The 16,113-nt window shown below is 37.1% G+C and overlaps 1 protein-coding gene across 4 annotated transcripts in view; it reads left to right on the top strand.

Moving 5' to 3' along the window:
• Positions 1-14,885, top strand: part of SFSWAP (splicing factor SWAP) — a 35,929-nt gene extending 21,044 nt beyond the window's left edge. For all 4 annotated transcript variants that reach the window (XM_085075347.1, XM_085075348.1, XM_085075350.1 and 1 more), the window contains exons 14-18: positions 5,632-5,897; positions 8,896-9,021; positions 11,770-11,940; positions 12,521-12,593; positions 14,472-14,885. In XM_085075347.1, coding sequence (XP_084931473.1) covers positions 5,632-5,897; positions 8,896-9,021; positions 11,770-11,940; positions 12,521-12,593; positions 14,472-14,537 — 702 coding nt within the window. In that variant the 3' untranslated portion in view covers positions 14,538-14,885. The remainder of the gene's footprint in view (positions 1-5,631; positions 5,898-8,895; positions 9,022-11,769; positions 11,941-12,520; positions 12,594-14,471) is intronic.
• Positions 14,886-16,113: the final 1,228 nt, after the last annotated feature.

The raw sequence follows: 16,113 nt of genomic DNA, 5'->3' as shown, positions 1-16,113 counted from the left end.
GTCCACCAAAAAAGTCACTAAATGTATCCTGTCTCTTGTTCTGGGGTCAGGAACATCCAGTGAGGAGTCCAGGAAACAAAGATTGAAATGCACTGGTCAGAGTTAATGTAGTGGCATGATTTTTGTATCTTAAAATGTGTTACAAAAATGGAGTAATGACTGAAATGTATAATAAAGCGTGAAGAGGAGTTGCGAATGTCTATGGGAGACACATAATTTCTGTGACATTGCCCCAGCCTAATAAGTGTATAAAAACTAGTGCTATTTATGTATACATACAGTGTATATTTGTGCAGAAAACCTGTTTATCATGCTGTGCAGAAATGCATTAAATGCACAAAGCTTTTGTGACCTCTGTCAGATTTTCCTGATACCTTGTATTTCTTGAAAGGATAACTGGTACTGAGTGTACATTGCATCTTTGAATGAAATCGATTCTGCTAACTGCAGGTAAAGGACAGTCAATACCACAGAACAGAGCACTTCTGAACTGTTTTGGCTTCAGCTGAATCTTAAAAATAGTCAGTTGTATGTTTTCCATGGCTGAATTATTTCTTTTATGTGGTTTGCTGTTTTTCTTTAAAATGAAATCAAGCAAGACAAAAAACTGAAAAAGCTTGAGCAGTGAAGCAGCACAGCTTTTCACAAATGGCTTCTTACCATTCTTGCATGCATTAGAATGGTACAGTTGTGCATATTTCCTCAAAGCAGTACTTGGAAAGCATGGAGCTTATCTCAGTTTCCAAAACTGGTCATCTTCCAGTGATGTTGTGGCCAGTGAAGTTGATACCCTTGTTCAGGATGTGGGCAAACAGTAACTGGATGACATCTCCCTTCTTGTGTTTACATGTGTAATTCATGTTGACTCTTTGTACAGATAGACTTTGTAGAGAGTATTTGGCACATTGTCAGTGTCACTGAGGAGAGGTTGCCTTCATTCTGCAATGAATGTAGGTTCCTTGTCCTGTAACGGCAAACAGCTTGTAGTTTTAACAATTGCAGTTCTTCCACGCTGAGTTGGAATATGCCAGGTTATATGCAGTGCTTCATTGAACTGCCTTTTTTACTTTAAAAAAAATAAAGTAAGGTGTTTCACGACCTGAAATGCAAATCTCATTCAAAAGTTATTTAAATTAATTCAAATTAAAAAAAATAATATGATATATCCTTGGTGGTGGGGCTTTGCACGGATTATTCTGCCAATCTCGTATGTCACTCTATGTCAGAAATGTTTTAGTGGTGACAGTGCTTTGATAGGCACGTAAAAGCTAGTTGGTTATACCCAAACTGTTACCTGTATAGACCTTAGTATCTGATTTAAATGAGAATGGAAGTCCACACTCATAATGTTGCAAAACCAAACAAGCACTTGATTTGAAAGTGGCGCTGTTTTAATGGCTTGTCCCAAATGTCATCTGCTGTTATGCCTCTGAATATAACAATTCTGTGGCACAAAGCAAAACTTTCCTTCTTTTGACTCTTTCATCTTCCCTGTTTTTGAAGCCCTGTTTTATCATCTGTTTCTTTAGATGGCTTGTCCTTACTTTCGTCCTGTATGTAACAATTTTTTTTTTTCCTGTGGAATGTAGTCTGTTTACAAGTAAAATAGAAGTGTGCCATGTTTAAAAATGAGATGCATTTCCAGTTTTGTCAAGCATAACAGGGTTATCAACAGCTGTAGATATTGTATGTCTCTCATACTGCTGTAGTTTATCCTACTTTTTTAGCAATGGACTGTAGACATTCCTGCGTGCCTTTTTGGAATAATGATGTATAACATCATTTTATGTTAGCGTATTTTCTTTATGTTAGTTTTTGAGCAAAATGTAATTGTTTAATAAAAACCAGCCCATAAGTATTTGAAGAAAAAAAATTAGAATATTTCAGAGCCATTCACTTCTTTCTTTACTTTTTTTTCAGACTATAGGTATCTATATCTTCTGGTTAGCATGGAGCAGGGGGAGCTGGGTTTGCTTGTAAATTTATCTGTCCTTTTGAATAAGCAAGATAAAGGAAAAACAAATGTCACATACTGATGTGGCATTTGGGGGGTGGATAGCTTGCTGGCATTTGGAAATTCCTTTTTATTGCAATAACCCTACTAACAAAAACTACCTGAGAGCTGTAATTCCTCATAGCATAAATATTTTAGTCATTATTTAACAGGGGCGGGGGGGGAAGGTAAATATCAGGAACTGCCATTTTAATTAAAAATAATGAGGAGGTAAGAATGTTTATGCGTTGATTTGTAGCGTTCAAAGCACTCAAAAAGGCTTATTGATCCACACAGCAAACAGATTCACAGCCACTAATTTCTTTGCAGTTGGCCCTTCAAAATTGAGAATGCAAAATTTTGTCTGTTTTTGAAGACCTTACCATAGTCAGTGTACTGTTAATAGCTGTTTTTTAGTGCAGCAGAATAACACTGATGAATCTGTTGAGTCTTTGCGTTCCTATAGAAGAAGTTCTGTGGGAACTTATTCCATAGGAAAGATTTTTATCTGTTCAAATTATTGGTTTGGACCAGTTCATTAATGCTAGGACTGACAAACTTCTAAATAGAAGTAACTGCTTGCTTTGTTGCACAGAGCAATAAATACAAAAATAATACACTTCCATTTCTGGCAGACAGTTGCTTATTAACTCTGTCAGGGGATACTTCACCATAAGTTTTGGGGAACCTGTAGTAAAAGATACAGTGGTAGAAAAGAATCTGGAGTATTTTTTTTTTATTTTAATGAAGTAAAAGAGTTGTTGATTAACTCTGTACAGTTCTGACATTCTTCACTCTTTGCAGTTTTGATCTAACATAGGATTCTAATTGCTGCAAAAGAAATATTAGCTGTTTGTAAAAGTGTTAGTAATATTATTGATAATGTCCTTTGCCAGTCGATTTTGTTTGAGCCAGACACAGTGCTAGTGTTTTGTTCTGTTCCAATAATGACTACATTTTGCTTCATTTCTAATTTTGGCTTTGTGTACTGATTAAGTAGTGTAACCCCAGAGTAACTAATGTGTGTTCTGGGCTTATGCATACTCTAAGTGTGCAAATTACTTATATGAACAGAAATACTCATTTCTGTTCTCATATAGCTATAAATTCTCCCTATTCACACAGCTCTTCCCTCATCCATTCCTGCTAAACAAGACTTGTTGAGTCATGTTTTAGCATTACTTTTGTCAAGATTTGCTTCAGTCATGCAAATACAGTGCTGAAAAAGAACTCTGCCAGTGAATTTGTCTGACACTCTAGCATTTAGTAAAGGCCAAAAAATCTGCTGTTACACAAAATGGACAAGGAAGTGAGATTCAGTGAATGCTATCTGAATGTTTGCAGTTTAACTTCTTAGGAGAGCTCTCAGGCAATGTAAATCTCTCATCCCTTGAGATGCATAATAAAATTCTTCAGGTAACAGGTTTGTTTCGATGCTTTCCAAAACTGTTCTACTGGCCTGCATATTTATGGCAGGGCCTGATCAGTTAAATCTCCCAGTTCTGTGCTTGCTGTGTTTTTTGGGGTTTTTTGTGCTTTTTTTTAAATTAATCTTTTCTGCATTCGTACCTCCAATTTCAGTTCCCATTACCTTATTTTCCAAGACAGTTTATTTCTTTCCAAATATTTATACACCTAGAAATTTTATTTGTGGCCTAGCAATTTTCTGACTGCCTTTACTGAGTTCTCTTCTGCTCTGGTGGTGAATCAAGTAATTTTGCTGGTGCTGTTTTTCTTGAAGACAGCTAGAGTTGCCACTGAGGGAAGTGGCCCATTTGTTCACATGATTGTCATAAGGACATGACATCTGTCACCAGAGGACCTGGGCACAGTGTTGGACGGTGTGTGACTTCTGCCTGTGTGTTACCTGTTGTATTTCACTGAAGAACCTGCATATTCACCTGGGGTAGCTGCAGTTACTCGTGTATGGCTCTCTAGATGTCATTCATCAGTAGCCTGAAGCAATGGTGTTTGAATCCACCAGCCAGCCAACCTACATCTGAGCTTCCCAGAGGTCTGGACAGTGGTGTCATTCCTTAGTGTCAGCTTCCTGAAAGTCAAGGAGTGCCCACGGTGCCAGCAGTGGATGCTTTTGGTGGATACGTAGCTGGGCTTAGCATTGTGTGGTTCTTTGTTCAGGTGGCTGAGAGAATCTCTACCTGTGAGCTAAAAGTAAATTTGTCATTCATTTATCAACTTCCTTCTTGGCAGTGATAGGACAGCTTGTGTTTTATGTGGCTAAATGAGCCTGAGTACTGAAAACCATTGGGTCTTTCTCCCCTCTCTTGTTTTCCTCTTAAGACTACTTTGCCTACAGCTTTTTTGTTTCAGGGAATTAGAGGTGTCTACTTCAAGCCATACTGGGCTATTACATATTCAGTAGTGTTCAGAGCAAAGGCTCAGGTACTGTACAAAGAGATGAATAACATTGTCAAAGGAGCAAAAGTCAACTCTGGTGGCCTCTTAGGAAGCTGGAGATGAGATGTTTGTGAGATGTCTGCAGTTGCATGTGGAGTTTGTGAAATTGGAAATAGGCCTCTGGTGAACCAGTCACTCAAATGATCATGCTGTAAAATGTTTATAATCTTTGAAGCAAGCTACTTTAGTATTGCTTTTTTGCTGGTTTTGTAAATATTGCAATAGCGGTTATCAGTTAAAGCATGAAAAAGTGTCACGTCTCTCTAATTTGAAGCAGGGCTGCCTTTTTGATCATTCAGATGTGGTCAGTTACTGCCTTTATGTGTTTGTGGTAGAAGGGTAAAAAGAAAGGAAAATATCACCTGCTTCTAATTTGGTTATTTCACATTTTAATGCATTACTTTTGATTCCAGTCATGGCAGATATCCTTGTATCAAACAGTGAAAGTGTCAGTCCAGGTGGAGCAGAAATTATGACAGGGTAACTGATTTCTCCCGTTGCCTTGAAATGGCAGCTGGGGGAATGACAGGCTTTGAAGTGAGGAGCATATCTACAGTGCCTGACTTGAATTGTTCTAAACAAGCCATTGAGCAGAATTCGCTGGGGTTCAAACTGATAATTTGAAAATGTCATGGTGTGGTTTTGCTTAACCTCTTGCAGCTGGAATTTTTCACTGAACATAAACTAAGCATGGACCTCTTCTGTCTTTGACATGAATAAATTTTGTGATCTTCCCAGTCCTTTACATCTAAAACATTTATTTTGCAAAGTTCAGACATGGTTGGTATCAGCACTGGTTCATTCTGCTGTTTTTCTTGAGGCTGTCATCTAAACAGCACAGTTCAGGGAGAAAAGTGACACTAAAGCTTAGCTTTGAATGTCAGTAGTTCCTGATTGTATTTCCAGGTTTATCCTTTTTTAAATAAAGGGTGTAAGTAGACTAAAAGATAGCTGATAGTACCCATTTTTTTAGAACTCATTTCTGCTGAAACCTAAATACGAAAACTTCAAAACTATGTCCTAGTTAAGCTGACAGTCTTAGCATGCATATACCAATTTGCATATGTATCTTTGGGGAGCTGTACAGGCCTCCATTAAATTCTGCTGGATGTATGTGTTTGAGGATGTCATCCTTAGCTTCTGCACACTTTACCTAATTCCAGTGCAGCACGACTAACTTTGGAAACTGAGCACTGTTCTTTGTTTATCTTTGATTTCAGAGTGTCAACAGTATACCATGTCCTGTGACTGCAGTCAGAACTTTACCCACCTTAGAAGTTAAACAAACAGAAAGGCCTTCAAGCAGAAGCAGAGATCTTCCTAGGGATGAAGAAAAGGAAAAGAAGAGGAAAAAACACAAGAAAAGATCTCGGTCAAGATCTCGATCACCATTCAAGTATCATTCATCGTCTAAGTCCAGGTCTAGATCGCATTCAAAAGCAAAGCACTCACTTCCCACTGCCTATAGGACTGTCAGGCATTCGAGGTGGGTTTGGAAGCCAAACACATCCTTTAGAGTTTTCTTTGGGTTAACACTTAAAACATCTTTGCACTTCTTCCATTTCATTAGTGTTTTTATACCCATTGCAAATGTTGCAGTCACCTTGAGGGCTGTAAATAAATACCATCAAATGTGGCAGGTCTTTTGAAAATAACTTTAGTGAAATAATAAATCATTAATTTCTAATCATATAGTGCAAAACTTTTACCACTAAATGCTTTTTCATTATTCTCTGAAATACCTGATGATAATATGTGGGAATGTGATGATAGCAGGAAGAGAACTTGCTAATAAATCTGCGGCTGTTACTGAAGCAAAGTAACTTAGACAATATTCAGATAAGAAATAGAGGAAGAGAACTAGGTGATTGAGTAGCAAAGCTCAGAAGAAACTCAGAAGAAAACAAAGCAGTTGCGGGGGGGGCAAGTGAAAAAATATGATGGATGAATTGCAGGAGAGATATGACAGGAATTCAAGAAGGGTGAAAACAGTTGAACAGGAGAGAGACCATAGAAAAATGTAGCCCAGTGCTGTTAACTCTGTATGTAATTATTAATGAGATTGAATACCCTATGCTAATTATGCATCCATAAGATTATGTATTTTGTCTTACATTAATACTGTTAATTCTGTCAAAGATACTTGAGTGTAGGCACCTTTAAAGCTTACTGCCTGTAAAATTTGTCATATCTGAATGCCCTGCCACAGTGCAGCTACTGTGATCAGTAGGAAGGGCTTTGAGGGTACATTCTGTGGATCAGGCTACAGAAGAGTGTTTAAGTAGCTTGTAGTTCAAGCAAATTGCTTTTTTTGTTTAATGAAGTGTCTTAACTGCACTAACGGGAGGGTTAACATGTTACAACTTACAGGTTTATACCCATTTAAGAACAATACTTGGCTGCAGAAATCTCTGCTATTTAGAGATGCCAGGAATTAAATGAGCATAACTTGGACTGAAACGATCAGTCTGACGTGCTGCTTATTTGGCGACCTTTGACAGTAAGTTGTCATGACATGGTGTGTTGTAAGGCACATGCCAAAATACTGTGTGCCATTCATTTTCTGTGCTTACTAGCATTTAAAGGGAATGATGTTGAATGAAGCTTTCATTTTTTAAGAATTGAATGCAGGTCTTTTCAGAGTTAAGCATATTTTGGGGAAAAGCCTCCTTAGGTGAATCACTCAACGTGGTAAAACCAAGGAGAAACATCAGAGTAAATGCTAAAAAATATTTAAGCATCTTCTGTGGTACTTAAGGACAAGTATTGAGAGAGGGCCTACTTAAGAAAAGTAATTATTAGCAGTAATTAGTGGTATATTTTATTAACAGGTTACTTTGCATATGTTTGGACAGGATACACCTGCATGGGAGTTTGTGTGAGACTTTTTACCTCAGTATTAGGTATTTAGTAGACTTGGAAGTAGCTGTTCTTTGTTAAAAAAAGATTGTTTGGGGGTGTGGTTCTTTTTCTCCTCCCAAAGTGATTTTCGTGCTGCTGAGTGTCTACTCTCGGAATTTTAATTGCAGTTTTGTAGTGAGACATGCCAAGCTTCATAACCCTTTGAACTTTTAGGACCCTTCTAAGCATAAGTGATAAAGGAATAAAGTGGCTTCTGGAATTACAGTCTAATGAAAGTAATAATTGATATATTGCAGTAAAACCGATCAGCTGGTTTTAATTGTTTGAAGCAAATGGCCAAAGATTTTTTTATTTGGTGATTGGAAGAATGCTGTAGAACCACAAATGGCAGTTCATAAAAATGAAGCTAATGTCTTTTTCTTTCTGATTGTTTAGACTTTTTTTAGGCTGGTCCACATAAATGTGTTTCACTAAGGTTCAGCTTTTGGTTAAGGGACTGAGCCTTTTCAGGATTCTAGTTAATGGGAAAGTTAGGACATTTTATTCTGAATGTGAAGTATGTGCCTCCATATCACTGACTCACAGGATCCACAGCGACACTGAGCGTGGAGCCGAGTCTGAGCAGCTCATCCGTGGCAGCAGCAACAGAGTGGAAAAATTATCAGGCAGCTTGGGCAATGAAAAGATTTGACTGCTGGAGTACTTTTGAGGGAAATCCTGGTAAAATATCAAGGAGTCTGACTGAACCCAAGTTTTATAATCTGTTGGGTTTTTTTCCTTTTTTTTTAATCCTTCTGAATGGCCTGGTAAAGATCAAATTTTCAAGTGTCAAAGCAGTTAATTTCCAGCAGTTACCTGCCATTGTGATAATTTCTTTTCAGTTGTGCTTTTTTGTTGTAGGTGTGACACAAATAGCTCAGAATTTCATGTGTTGTGTATATATTATCTGTATTGTGTGGATCTGAAGATCTCTTATCTTAACTGGGCATGCTTTCTATTTTCCATTCTTGATCTCCTTCTCACATTTCTGGGAAAAATACTTCAAGTCAAAGTGCGAGTGCCAAACAACACTGATAATGGGTTGTTGGTAACTTACACAGGTGAAAATACTGGCTGTGCTAGGATTATTCTGCAGCATCAGGGACATTTCCTGGACTTGTCAGTGTTAGATATGCACTGTAAATAAGAAAATGTATTTATCTCTGTGAGGCAGCAGTTCTGAAAACACACTGCTAATTTGGGAAGACAAGGTCAGGCCTGCCAATTCCAGGCTTTGAGCCAAACTGGATTTCTGCATACCCATGTTAGTAAACTATGTTGCCACAAAAGGTTCCATCAATTAATACAGAAATTTTCATTAGCAGACAAGACCAAAAAATAATTCCTTTTTGTGGCCCCCTGTTGGGAGTGAAAAGGAATGGGTAACTTCATCTCAAATGTCTTGGATAGGCAAGAAATTTTTCTGTAGCTGACAGGTCTTGGAACCTAAATGCACCGGGCAGGTATAAAATAGGTGTATGAAAGACGGTGTGTTTGCATTTGATGAAGCACAATTCCACTGAAATAAAAGTATTGAAATAAGTAACAAAAAGCAAACTCTTGAATGTTTTTTCTCTGCTCAGGTCACGATCAAGGTCGCCCCGGAGAAGGGCTCACACTCCAGAGCGGCGGAGAGACGAGAGAAGCGTTCCCACGGCGTATCGCATCAGCAATAGTCCTGGGAACAGCAGGAAACGGCCCCGCTCCAAGTAAGGGCTCCTGGTCCCAGACAAGGGGTGAACCTGGCATCCTAACAGACTTAGTGCCTTATGTCTTGTAGACTCCTTAGCTAGAACTTAACCTTTGTGTGTTCTGGAGATGTATTTTGATAGGAAATTATTTTTGCAGAGAAAAAGTTAAATAGAAGCACTTGCTGTTCGTCCCCGTTCTTGCATACATTTGAACATCAGCTGTCCAGTCAAATTGATGAATGTTAATATACTGATGTCTGCTGGCCATGAGAGTTAGATTTCACTTGGAGTTTCATATTTCCGTATTGTTAGGTCATTTTCTCATGCGGTGCTTGTGCAAGCTGCAGGACCTCTGCACAGGTCATAGCACAACTGTGATGTCAACTTTCTTGACATCACATCATACTGCCCAAAAAAGGGAGAACTCTGATTTAGCAAACAGTTATTTTGCAGTTCTTTTACTGGCAGACTGGGGTGTGAAGTATGAATTAAGGTGTCATTTTGAGAGCACGCTGCATATAGTCCCTCTTAAACTAATATAATCAAAATGGCACTTAGTCTTTCTCCATATGTCTTGTGGAATAAGAAACAAAGAGATCACTTTCAGCTTTATTTTTAAAAAATTCTATTGTTTCTTATGACAATTTTCCATCTCTTGACAGCCTGTAATTAATTGATGTGTGGTAGGTGTAATTGAGAACTTTCTAAGTATCCTTCAAGTCACTTAGTTTTTAACATTCATCAGATGAAGATAATAGAGGCTCCTGTGGAATTCATACAAATTTGGTTAAGCAGAAAAGTTATGGAAACTTAAAATGTTTGTTTCCCTATAAAAGCCCAAAAGAATCTTCTTTCACAGTCCTGTGCTATTTTTAATGCTGTTCTGGTGTGTCTGCTGCTTGACCACTCAGAATTTTAAACTATAAATTATTTTCAGAATTGTGCCACTCCAAGTTGTAAATTATAATGGCAATTGTGAAACAAACTGCGTTCTTCTGTGAATAATATTGCTTATGTACGTCAACGTTTTAAACTTCTGTTAGGCCTCGAACAGGTAACCAGAACGTGATACAATAAAATATGGCAGTAAGTATGGAAGATGTAGATTGAGGATGGAATATTGTAGTTAAACATAGAGAACGATATTTTCAGCTCTGCCAAAAGTAAACTAAAATCTCTTTCAGCTCTGACATTAAATTTTCAAGTAAAAATGTGCTAGAGCAGTTTCCATGTTCAGTCATGGAATAGATTCTTCATCACTCAGCTGTTCTATTTGTTCATCATTATCTGAGATAAAAGACACTGAAAAAATTTACTGTAAAATACTTATTTTTGTGTGACAAATGTTTGCCAACATTTTTAAGATTTAAATATGAAATCTGTTCACAGCTTGGTTACATGATGATGTTTTAAGAAACTGAACAATTAAAGTACATAGTAGCTAGTCAAGGAATAACTGGCTTTGTAGCTGATGAAAGCTACAAAGCTTTTGTGTGGTCATGAATATGTTAGAGGCTGTGGGGTTTTTTGTCTGCCACTTCATTATTTATGCAAGAAAAGTGTGAAGAGGTTTTGCAATTTTAAGTCTTGGGTGTTAAATTCTAAATAAAGAATTGTATGGTAAGTTCTAAGCATCAGAGTTGCACACTATTTATATGGGAATTCCATGTGTTATAGCACAGCACCTTTTAAAGTAGAGAATTTCCATGAAAAATCAAGGTAAAGGAAAGAATAATGTGATATTTAAAAGATGGCGTAAAGTTTTAGCGTTTTAAGATATTGTAGAAGCTTCAACAACATTCTTCTGAATAGACTTCTAGCACTGCATACTAGAGATGCCTACAATGAGATATTGCCTAATGCTAATTAAGACTTCACTTTCTTATTCTAATTAAAGTAATATTAATACTAGTATGTAAATCATACAGACATAAGTTCATTACTAGGTAAAATTTTTTGATAGTTCCATCTCTAATATATTACTAATTGAAGTCTCTTTGAGTTTAATATTGCCTGTGAGGTGGCTATCTCTGTTCCCTTCTGTCAGTAATGAACTCATCAGGTACCCATGAGTCATTTGTTTCAGCTTTCATAGTGACAAACATTTGTGGATCTAATGTCCAGGTCACAAACAGTTTACACTTAAGGCACATTGCTAAGTCCAGGTTGGTCTGAGTGCAATACAACAGCTTGTTTAGAATTTTGATCTTGTGGTTTGTTGCATTGCAGGTTGGATCAGAGGGAAAGGGTATTTTTCTTTTAAAAACCAAACAAAGAGTGGATTTGCCTTGTAGATGTTTTACGTAGCTACGATTCCATGCTTTGTTTATTTTACGAGCTAGGAAAATTGTGTGGATATTAACACTTATATTTCTCATTGCATTGTTAGTGTCTAATGTTGTTTGGGAAGGAACCTCCCTCTAGCAAAATTATTCTGCAAATCTCCAATGAAAGGCTTTTTATTGTCAGCCTTCAAACCGTCAAACACTGGCCAGTAATTCCTGTGCATCCATGTAGGAGCATTTCAAGTGAGAAACTCGGGAGCCAGTAGTTGCTTAATGCACTGTATTAAAAAGAGCTTCAGAGAAAGTGCTCTGTACAACCATAGAAGTGCAGCATTGGGTAAGACTAATGCTCGCTGAATCCAAGAGAAACATCCTGCGAAAGAGGGTACATAAGCTTTCAGAAGTGTGAAAAGTAACTTCAGCTGAGCTAATGTGTAATATCGCTTTAAATATTCTTCAATAAGATATTTTCTTCTCACAGAAGTCCCCATGAAAAGAAGAAGAAGAGGCGGTCTAGATCACGTACTAAATCCAGAGCTAGGTCTCCCTCACCATCCGTGTCACCAGGCAAACCATCCACACACAAAAATTCTGTACATTCAGCTAGTGTCTCTCCTGTGGAGAGCAGGGAATCCAGCCAGGAACGCTCCAGGTACTGTGCTCTGTTACTGTCATACTGCCATGCTGGTGTCTCTTGACTGGGAGGGTGTCTGTGACCAGACTTGTGGGGTGAGGAGCTCTGTGTGTGTGCAATGTGTGCTCATCAAAAGTGCAGGTCACTGGGAGCACAGCACTGTCTGCATCAGTCTGATGAAGGTGTTGGATCTCTGTTGCTTTCTGGAGTAAACATCTCCACCTACTTTTACAGGAAAACTGGTACAGAAAATTCTGCAGCCTATTTCTAAGTTAGAAATTGGAAGCTTTCGTTAAATGGGATAACTCTTTGAAGTAGAACTTTTGTTGTAGTGGTTTGAATTGTAACGTGTGTCAGGATTCATAATTAAATTATTTCTACAGAATATAGAACAGTCCTGTTAAAAATTCTCAGACTGCTGTTCAGATTTGTCTGTGCAGTTGTACAAGTGAGTTTTCCAACCCTAACTTACATCCTCTAGTTGACTGAGACAACTGTTAACTAACAGGAGAGACGTGTTCAGTAAAACCCAAATCAAGATGGTGAGTGAAATGCATTTTCAGAACTTATACTATAAATTTCCAATCTTATTTTTTAGGGGAGTTTCTCAGGAAAAAGATGGCCAAATCTCTTCAGCAATTGTGTCATCAGTGCAGAGTAAAATCACTCAGGTACAAATAGACAAATTCATAGTATGTTGCCTAATTAAGTATGTCCAGTATATTGTTTTCTTACCACCTTGTGCAATTCTGAGCTTCACATAAGATGTAGAGGCATATTCATTGTCAATCTATTTGCTTATGGGAACAACAGTTCTGTTACTTCTCTAGCTGCTGTCCTTGCAAGTTTTATCAAGCCTCTAAAGACTAAGCTAAATTCATTATGCTGCAGTGTATCCACTGTAAAATGTGAAAGTCCACATTATGCTGCAATACCCCACTTACCAACAGCCCATCTTACTATGTAGAGCTCTTAACAAGTTTAATGGAATTAAAAATATTTAACTTCTTTTCAATGGAATATGCCAACTTTCAAGGAAAAAATTCTCTTACTTATGCTTTGTAAAATTTACAGTAGAAAATCAGAGTTGCTTTTTATATTTTGATGTTTGTTTGGTGGATAGGTCATTCTTTAAAGAAATAAATATTGTTCAAAGATTTTGTTCTGCTATGGAAATAATGGTAGTTGGAAGTTAATACTAGTGCTCTAGTACCTTACGTACATTTGATCCATTTTTAATGAGAAATCCTGAACAAGATTATTTAGGAAAAATAGCAAGTATAGGCAGCAGAGAAAGAAAAAGGAGTGTTAATGCCACAGCACCTCTTAGGCTGCCAAACAAGTGCATGGGAATTCTTGGTATGGCAAATGAGATACAAAAATACAGCATGGTCTTCAAAGGAGAGTAAACATCCCACCCTTTAAAAACATACACCCTTCAAAGGTGATTGGTTTATGCATGTCTTGGGTTAAATGTTGCTTATGGCATAGCACTTCCTAATTTAATATTAGTCTGCTTGCTTGAAGAGCAGCTATAAATGATGGAATGATTACTGTATCGGAATACAGTTCTTGGTTACTATTTGCAAAAAGTAAAAAATAGGAGTGCAACTTAACATGAATCTGCAAGATATTGCCCGACATAGATTAGTTTAGCATCTCTTTATCATTAAAGACTCCAAAAAAATGGAATTTACCTAATTAGTAGAGTTTTGTGCTGCCAATGTGCTGGCTGACCCTAACCAAGTCAGTATCGGTATTCCATGTGTAAAGCAAAAGGAATAATAATGCTAAGTTCCCCTCTGGAGTATTTTGAGAACTTCAGATGCAAAATGCTTTTAAAGAAATAAGGAATTTATTTATATTGCATTTGTGAACAAATGTGCTAAGTAACTCTGGTTCGCTACTGATACACACTTTTTATTTTGTCATCATTTTTTGCAGCCCAGTTATTCAATGCTGTTTACATGAAAATTCATCTCTTTTTGTAATGCTGTTCCAACTGGATGCTCAGACAAGACTGAGAGTCTGTTTGGTTTCACAGTCACTCTCATATGAGAAAATACCTCTGCTGTGTAAATTTTTGTTTCAGATGTACAAAGCAAGCAAAAAAACCTTCTGTTTTAGAGTAATTGTTGCACTCTTTTCTTAACCATCTCTCTCTTTTTTCTCTTTTGTTTCCTATTTTAAACTTCTGGTGGTTAGTAATTGTGTGTTCATTACAGGGTTTCTTTGTAGATATGGTCATAGTTTCTTTCCATTTCAATTGGTGTGATTTCTGTGTTTTGTTGTATAGAAACTGCTTGAAATATTTATGCAGAGCACTTCTTTGCATTGTATAAAACCAGACTTCAGTTGCTGTCGTAGGAACTTTCTCCAAATTATTTGACTCATTTATCCTAGGGACTAAACATTTAATGGTCATGAATCCAAGTATCCACTGTGACTGCAATACATGCTAACCCTTTCATGCAGCCTTTTGCAGTCTTGTGTTTTAGCTCTATTCAAAGCTCAGACATGTCTGATGATTTTCCTTTTATTTTCTACAGGATCTTATGGCCAAAGTGAGAGCAATGCTTGCAGCTTCCAAAAACATCCAAACCAGTGCCTCCTGAGACATGCTGAACTGACCATCAAGAAATTGTGTGAAAAGAACAATTGAAAAAAAACTGCCTCATCTCAAATGTACAGCTGAGCTTGGCTCACTTGGTTCACAACTCACCTAATTTACCAGAACTCAAGAAGCTAAAACCTATCTTTCTGTACAGAAGCATCTCCTTGTAATTTCGTTAGATTTTTTTCAGCCAGAATATCTTTGGAAAGTTTTTGGGTTTTGTAAATTGATTTTTTGACTAATTCTTCAGTAACATTTTATGATCAGCAGTCTATATGTGTATATTTGTAAATACTATGTTTCTGTGAAAAGTATTACGCAATAATAAAGAAGGAAACATCTTTCATTAGCTAGAGTTTTTGTGGAGTACTTAATTGTTTGCAGTTGGGTTTTGTTACAACTTTTCTTCTTTGCTTTCTGCTTTTTAATTTGACAGCTGTCTTGCCTGCTGACCACCTTAAGCTGAAAAATTTTATTTATCTTCCTTCACGCACAGGATGATCTCAGAAGAAGGCTTGTTTACTTGGATGCCAATAGTAGACAGTTTTTGAACAAGGGATGTTATTTTCTGTCCACGAGTTAGAAAGATCCTGGAGCCTCTGTGTGAGGAGTTGACCCTTTAAAGTCCATAACTAATGGTCAGTAGCCCCATTGTCTTAATGTACCTTGTTCTCTCTAATTATCTACAGAAAAGACGATATTTTTGGACATTCATCAGCCATCCTGTACAGAAATGCAGCATTTTTCTGGTCTAACATCTTTCATACAAGTTGAAAAAAATATCTACTAACTTGTGTTTTTCTGACATAGACCTACAGATACTTTTCAGCAAGTTTGTAACCTCAGTAAAACTGCACATTTGTTTATTGTACATTCTTTGTTGTACACAGAGACTATTTAATGTTTTGATTTAAATGCTCTTAAAATGAGTACCAAAAATGTGTGAATTTTTACCAAAGCCTGCTTTAACAGTGAGGAGGTTTTGTAATAGTTGATTGTATTCAAAAGGTGCCCTTATTGGCAATTAGGTAATTCTGTAAAGAATGGGATCGTGGCTTTTACTGATCTCTGAAAAGGTCTGTGATCTGTAGTCAGAAAGTTAGTGGGTTTAGTGACTCACGGTCTTGATTTTCTCAAATTTTATGAAGAGTAGGTGGAAGTTGAAAATGGATTAGAGAAATTAAAGTTCACGCTTCCTCATAGACCAGCTGGTAAATTATCTCCATAGAATGACACAGATTAACAACCCCAATGCAAAAATCCTTTTGTTAAAAGCAAGGCAAGGAGAAACAATATTGATATAATTTGAAGTAACATGATGGTCAAAATGGTCCCTGGCATGCTCACTTGGAATGCAAGCACAGTATTTGAGCCATTGGAAATAATAATTGATCAGGTTTCTTTTCAATTTTTGGTCAAGAATTAGCAGAATTTACACTCATACAAACAATATAAAATGCCAGGTCTGATGCAGAGAAATTTCATTGTGCACATAAGGTGTGATGAAACAGAGCCGTCTCAATGGTCATGTAAAATGATGTTATCCACCATTTACCTAATTATTTCGAAGTTATTCA

This window comes from Lichenostomus cassidix, chromosome 15 (genome assembly GCF_008360975.1).
Source record: "Lichenostomus cassidix isolate B80296 chromosome 15, HeHo_3.0, whole genome shotgun sequence".
Taxonomy (NCBI): domain Eukaryota; kingdom Metazoa; phylum Chordata; class Aves; order Passeriformes; family Meliphagidae; genus Lichenostomus; species Lichenostomus cassidix.
This window is presented reverse-complemented; position numbering and strand designations above follow the sequence as displayed.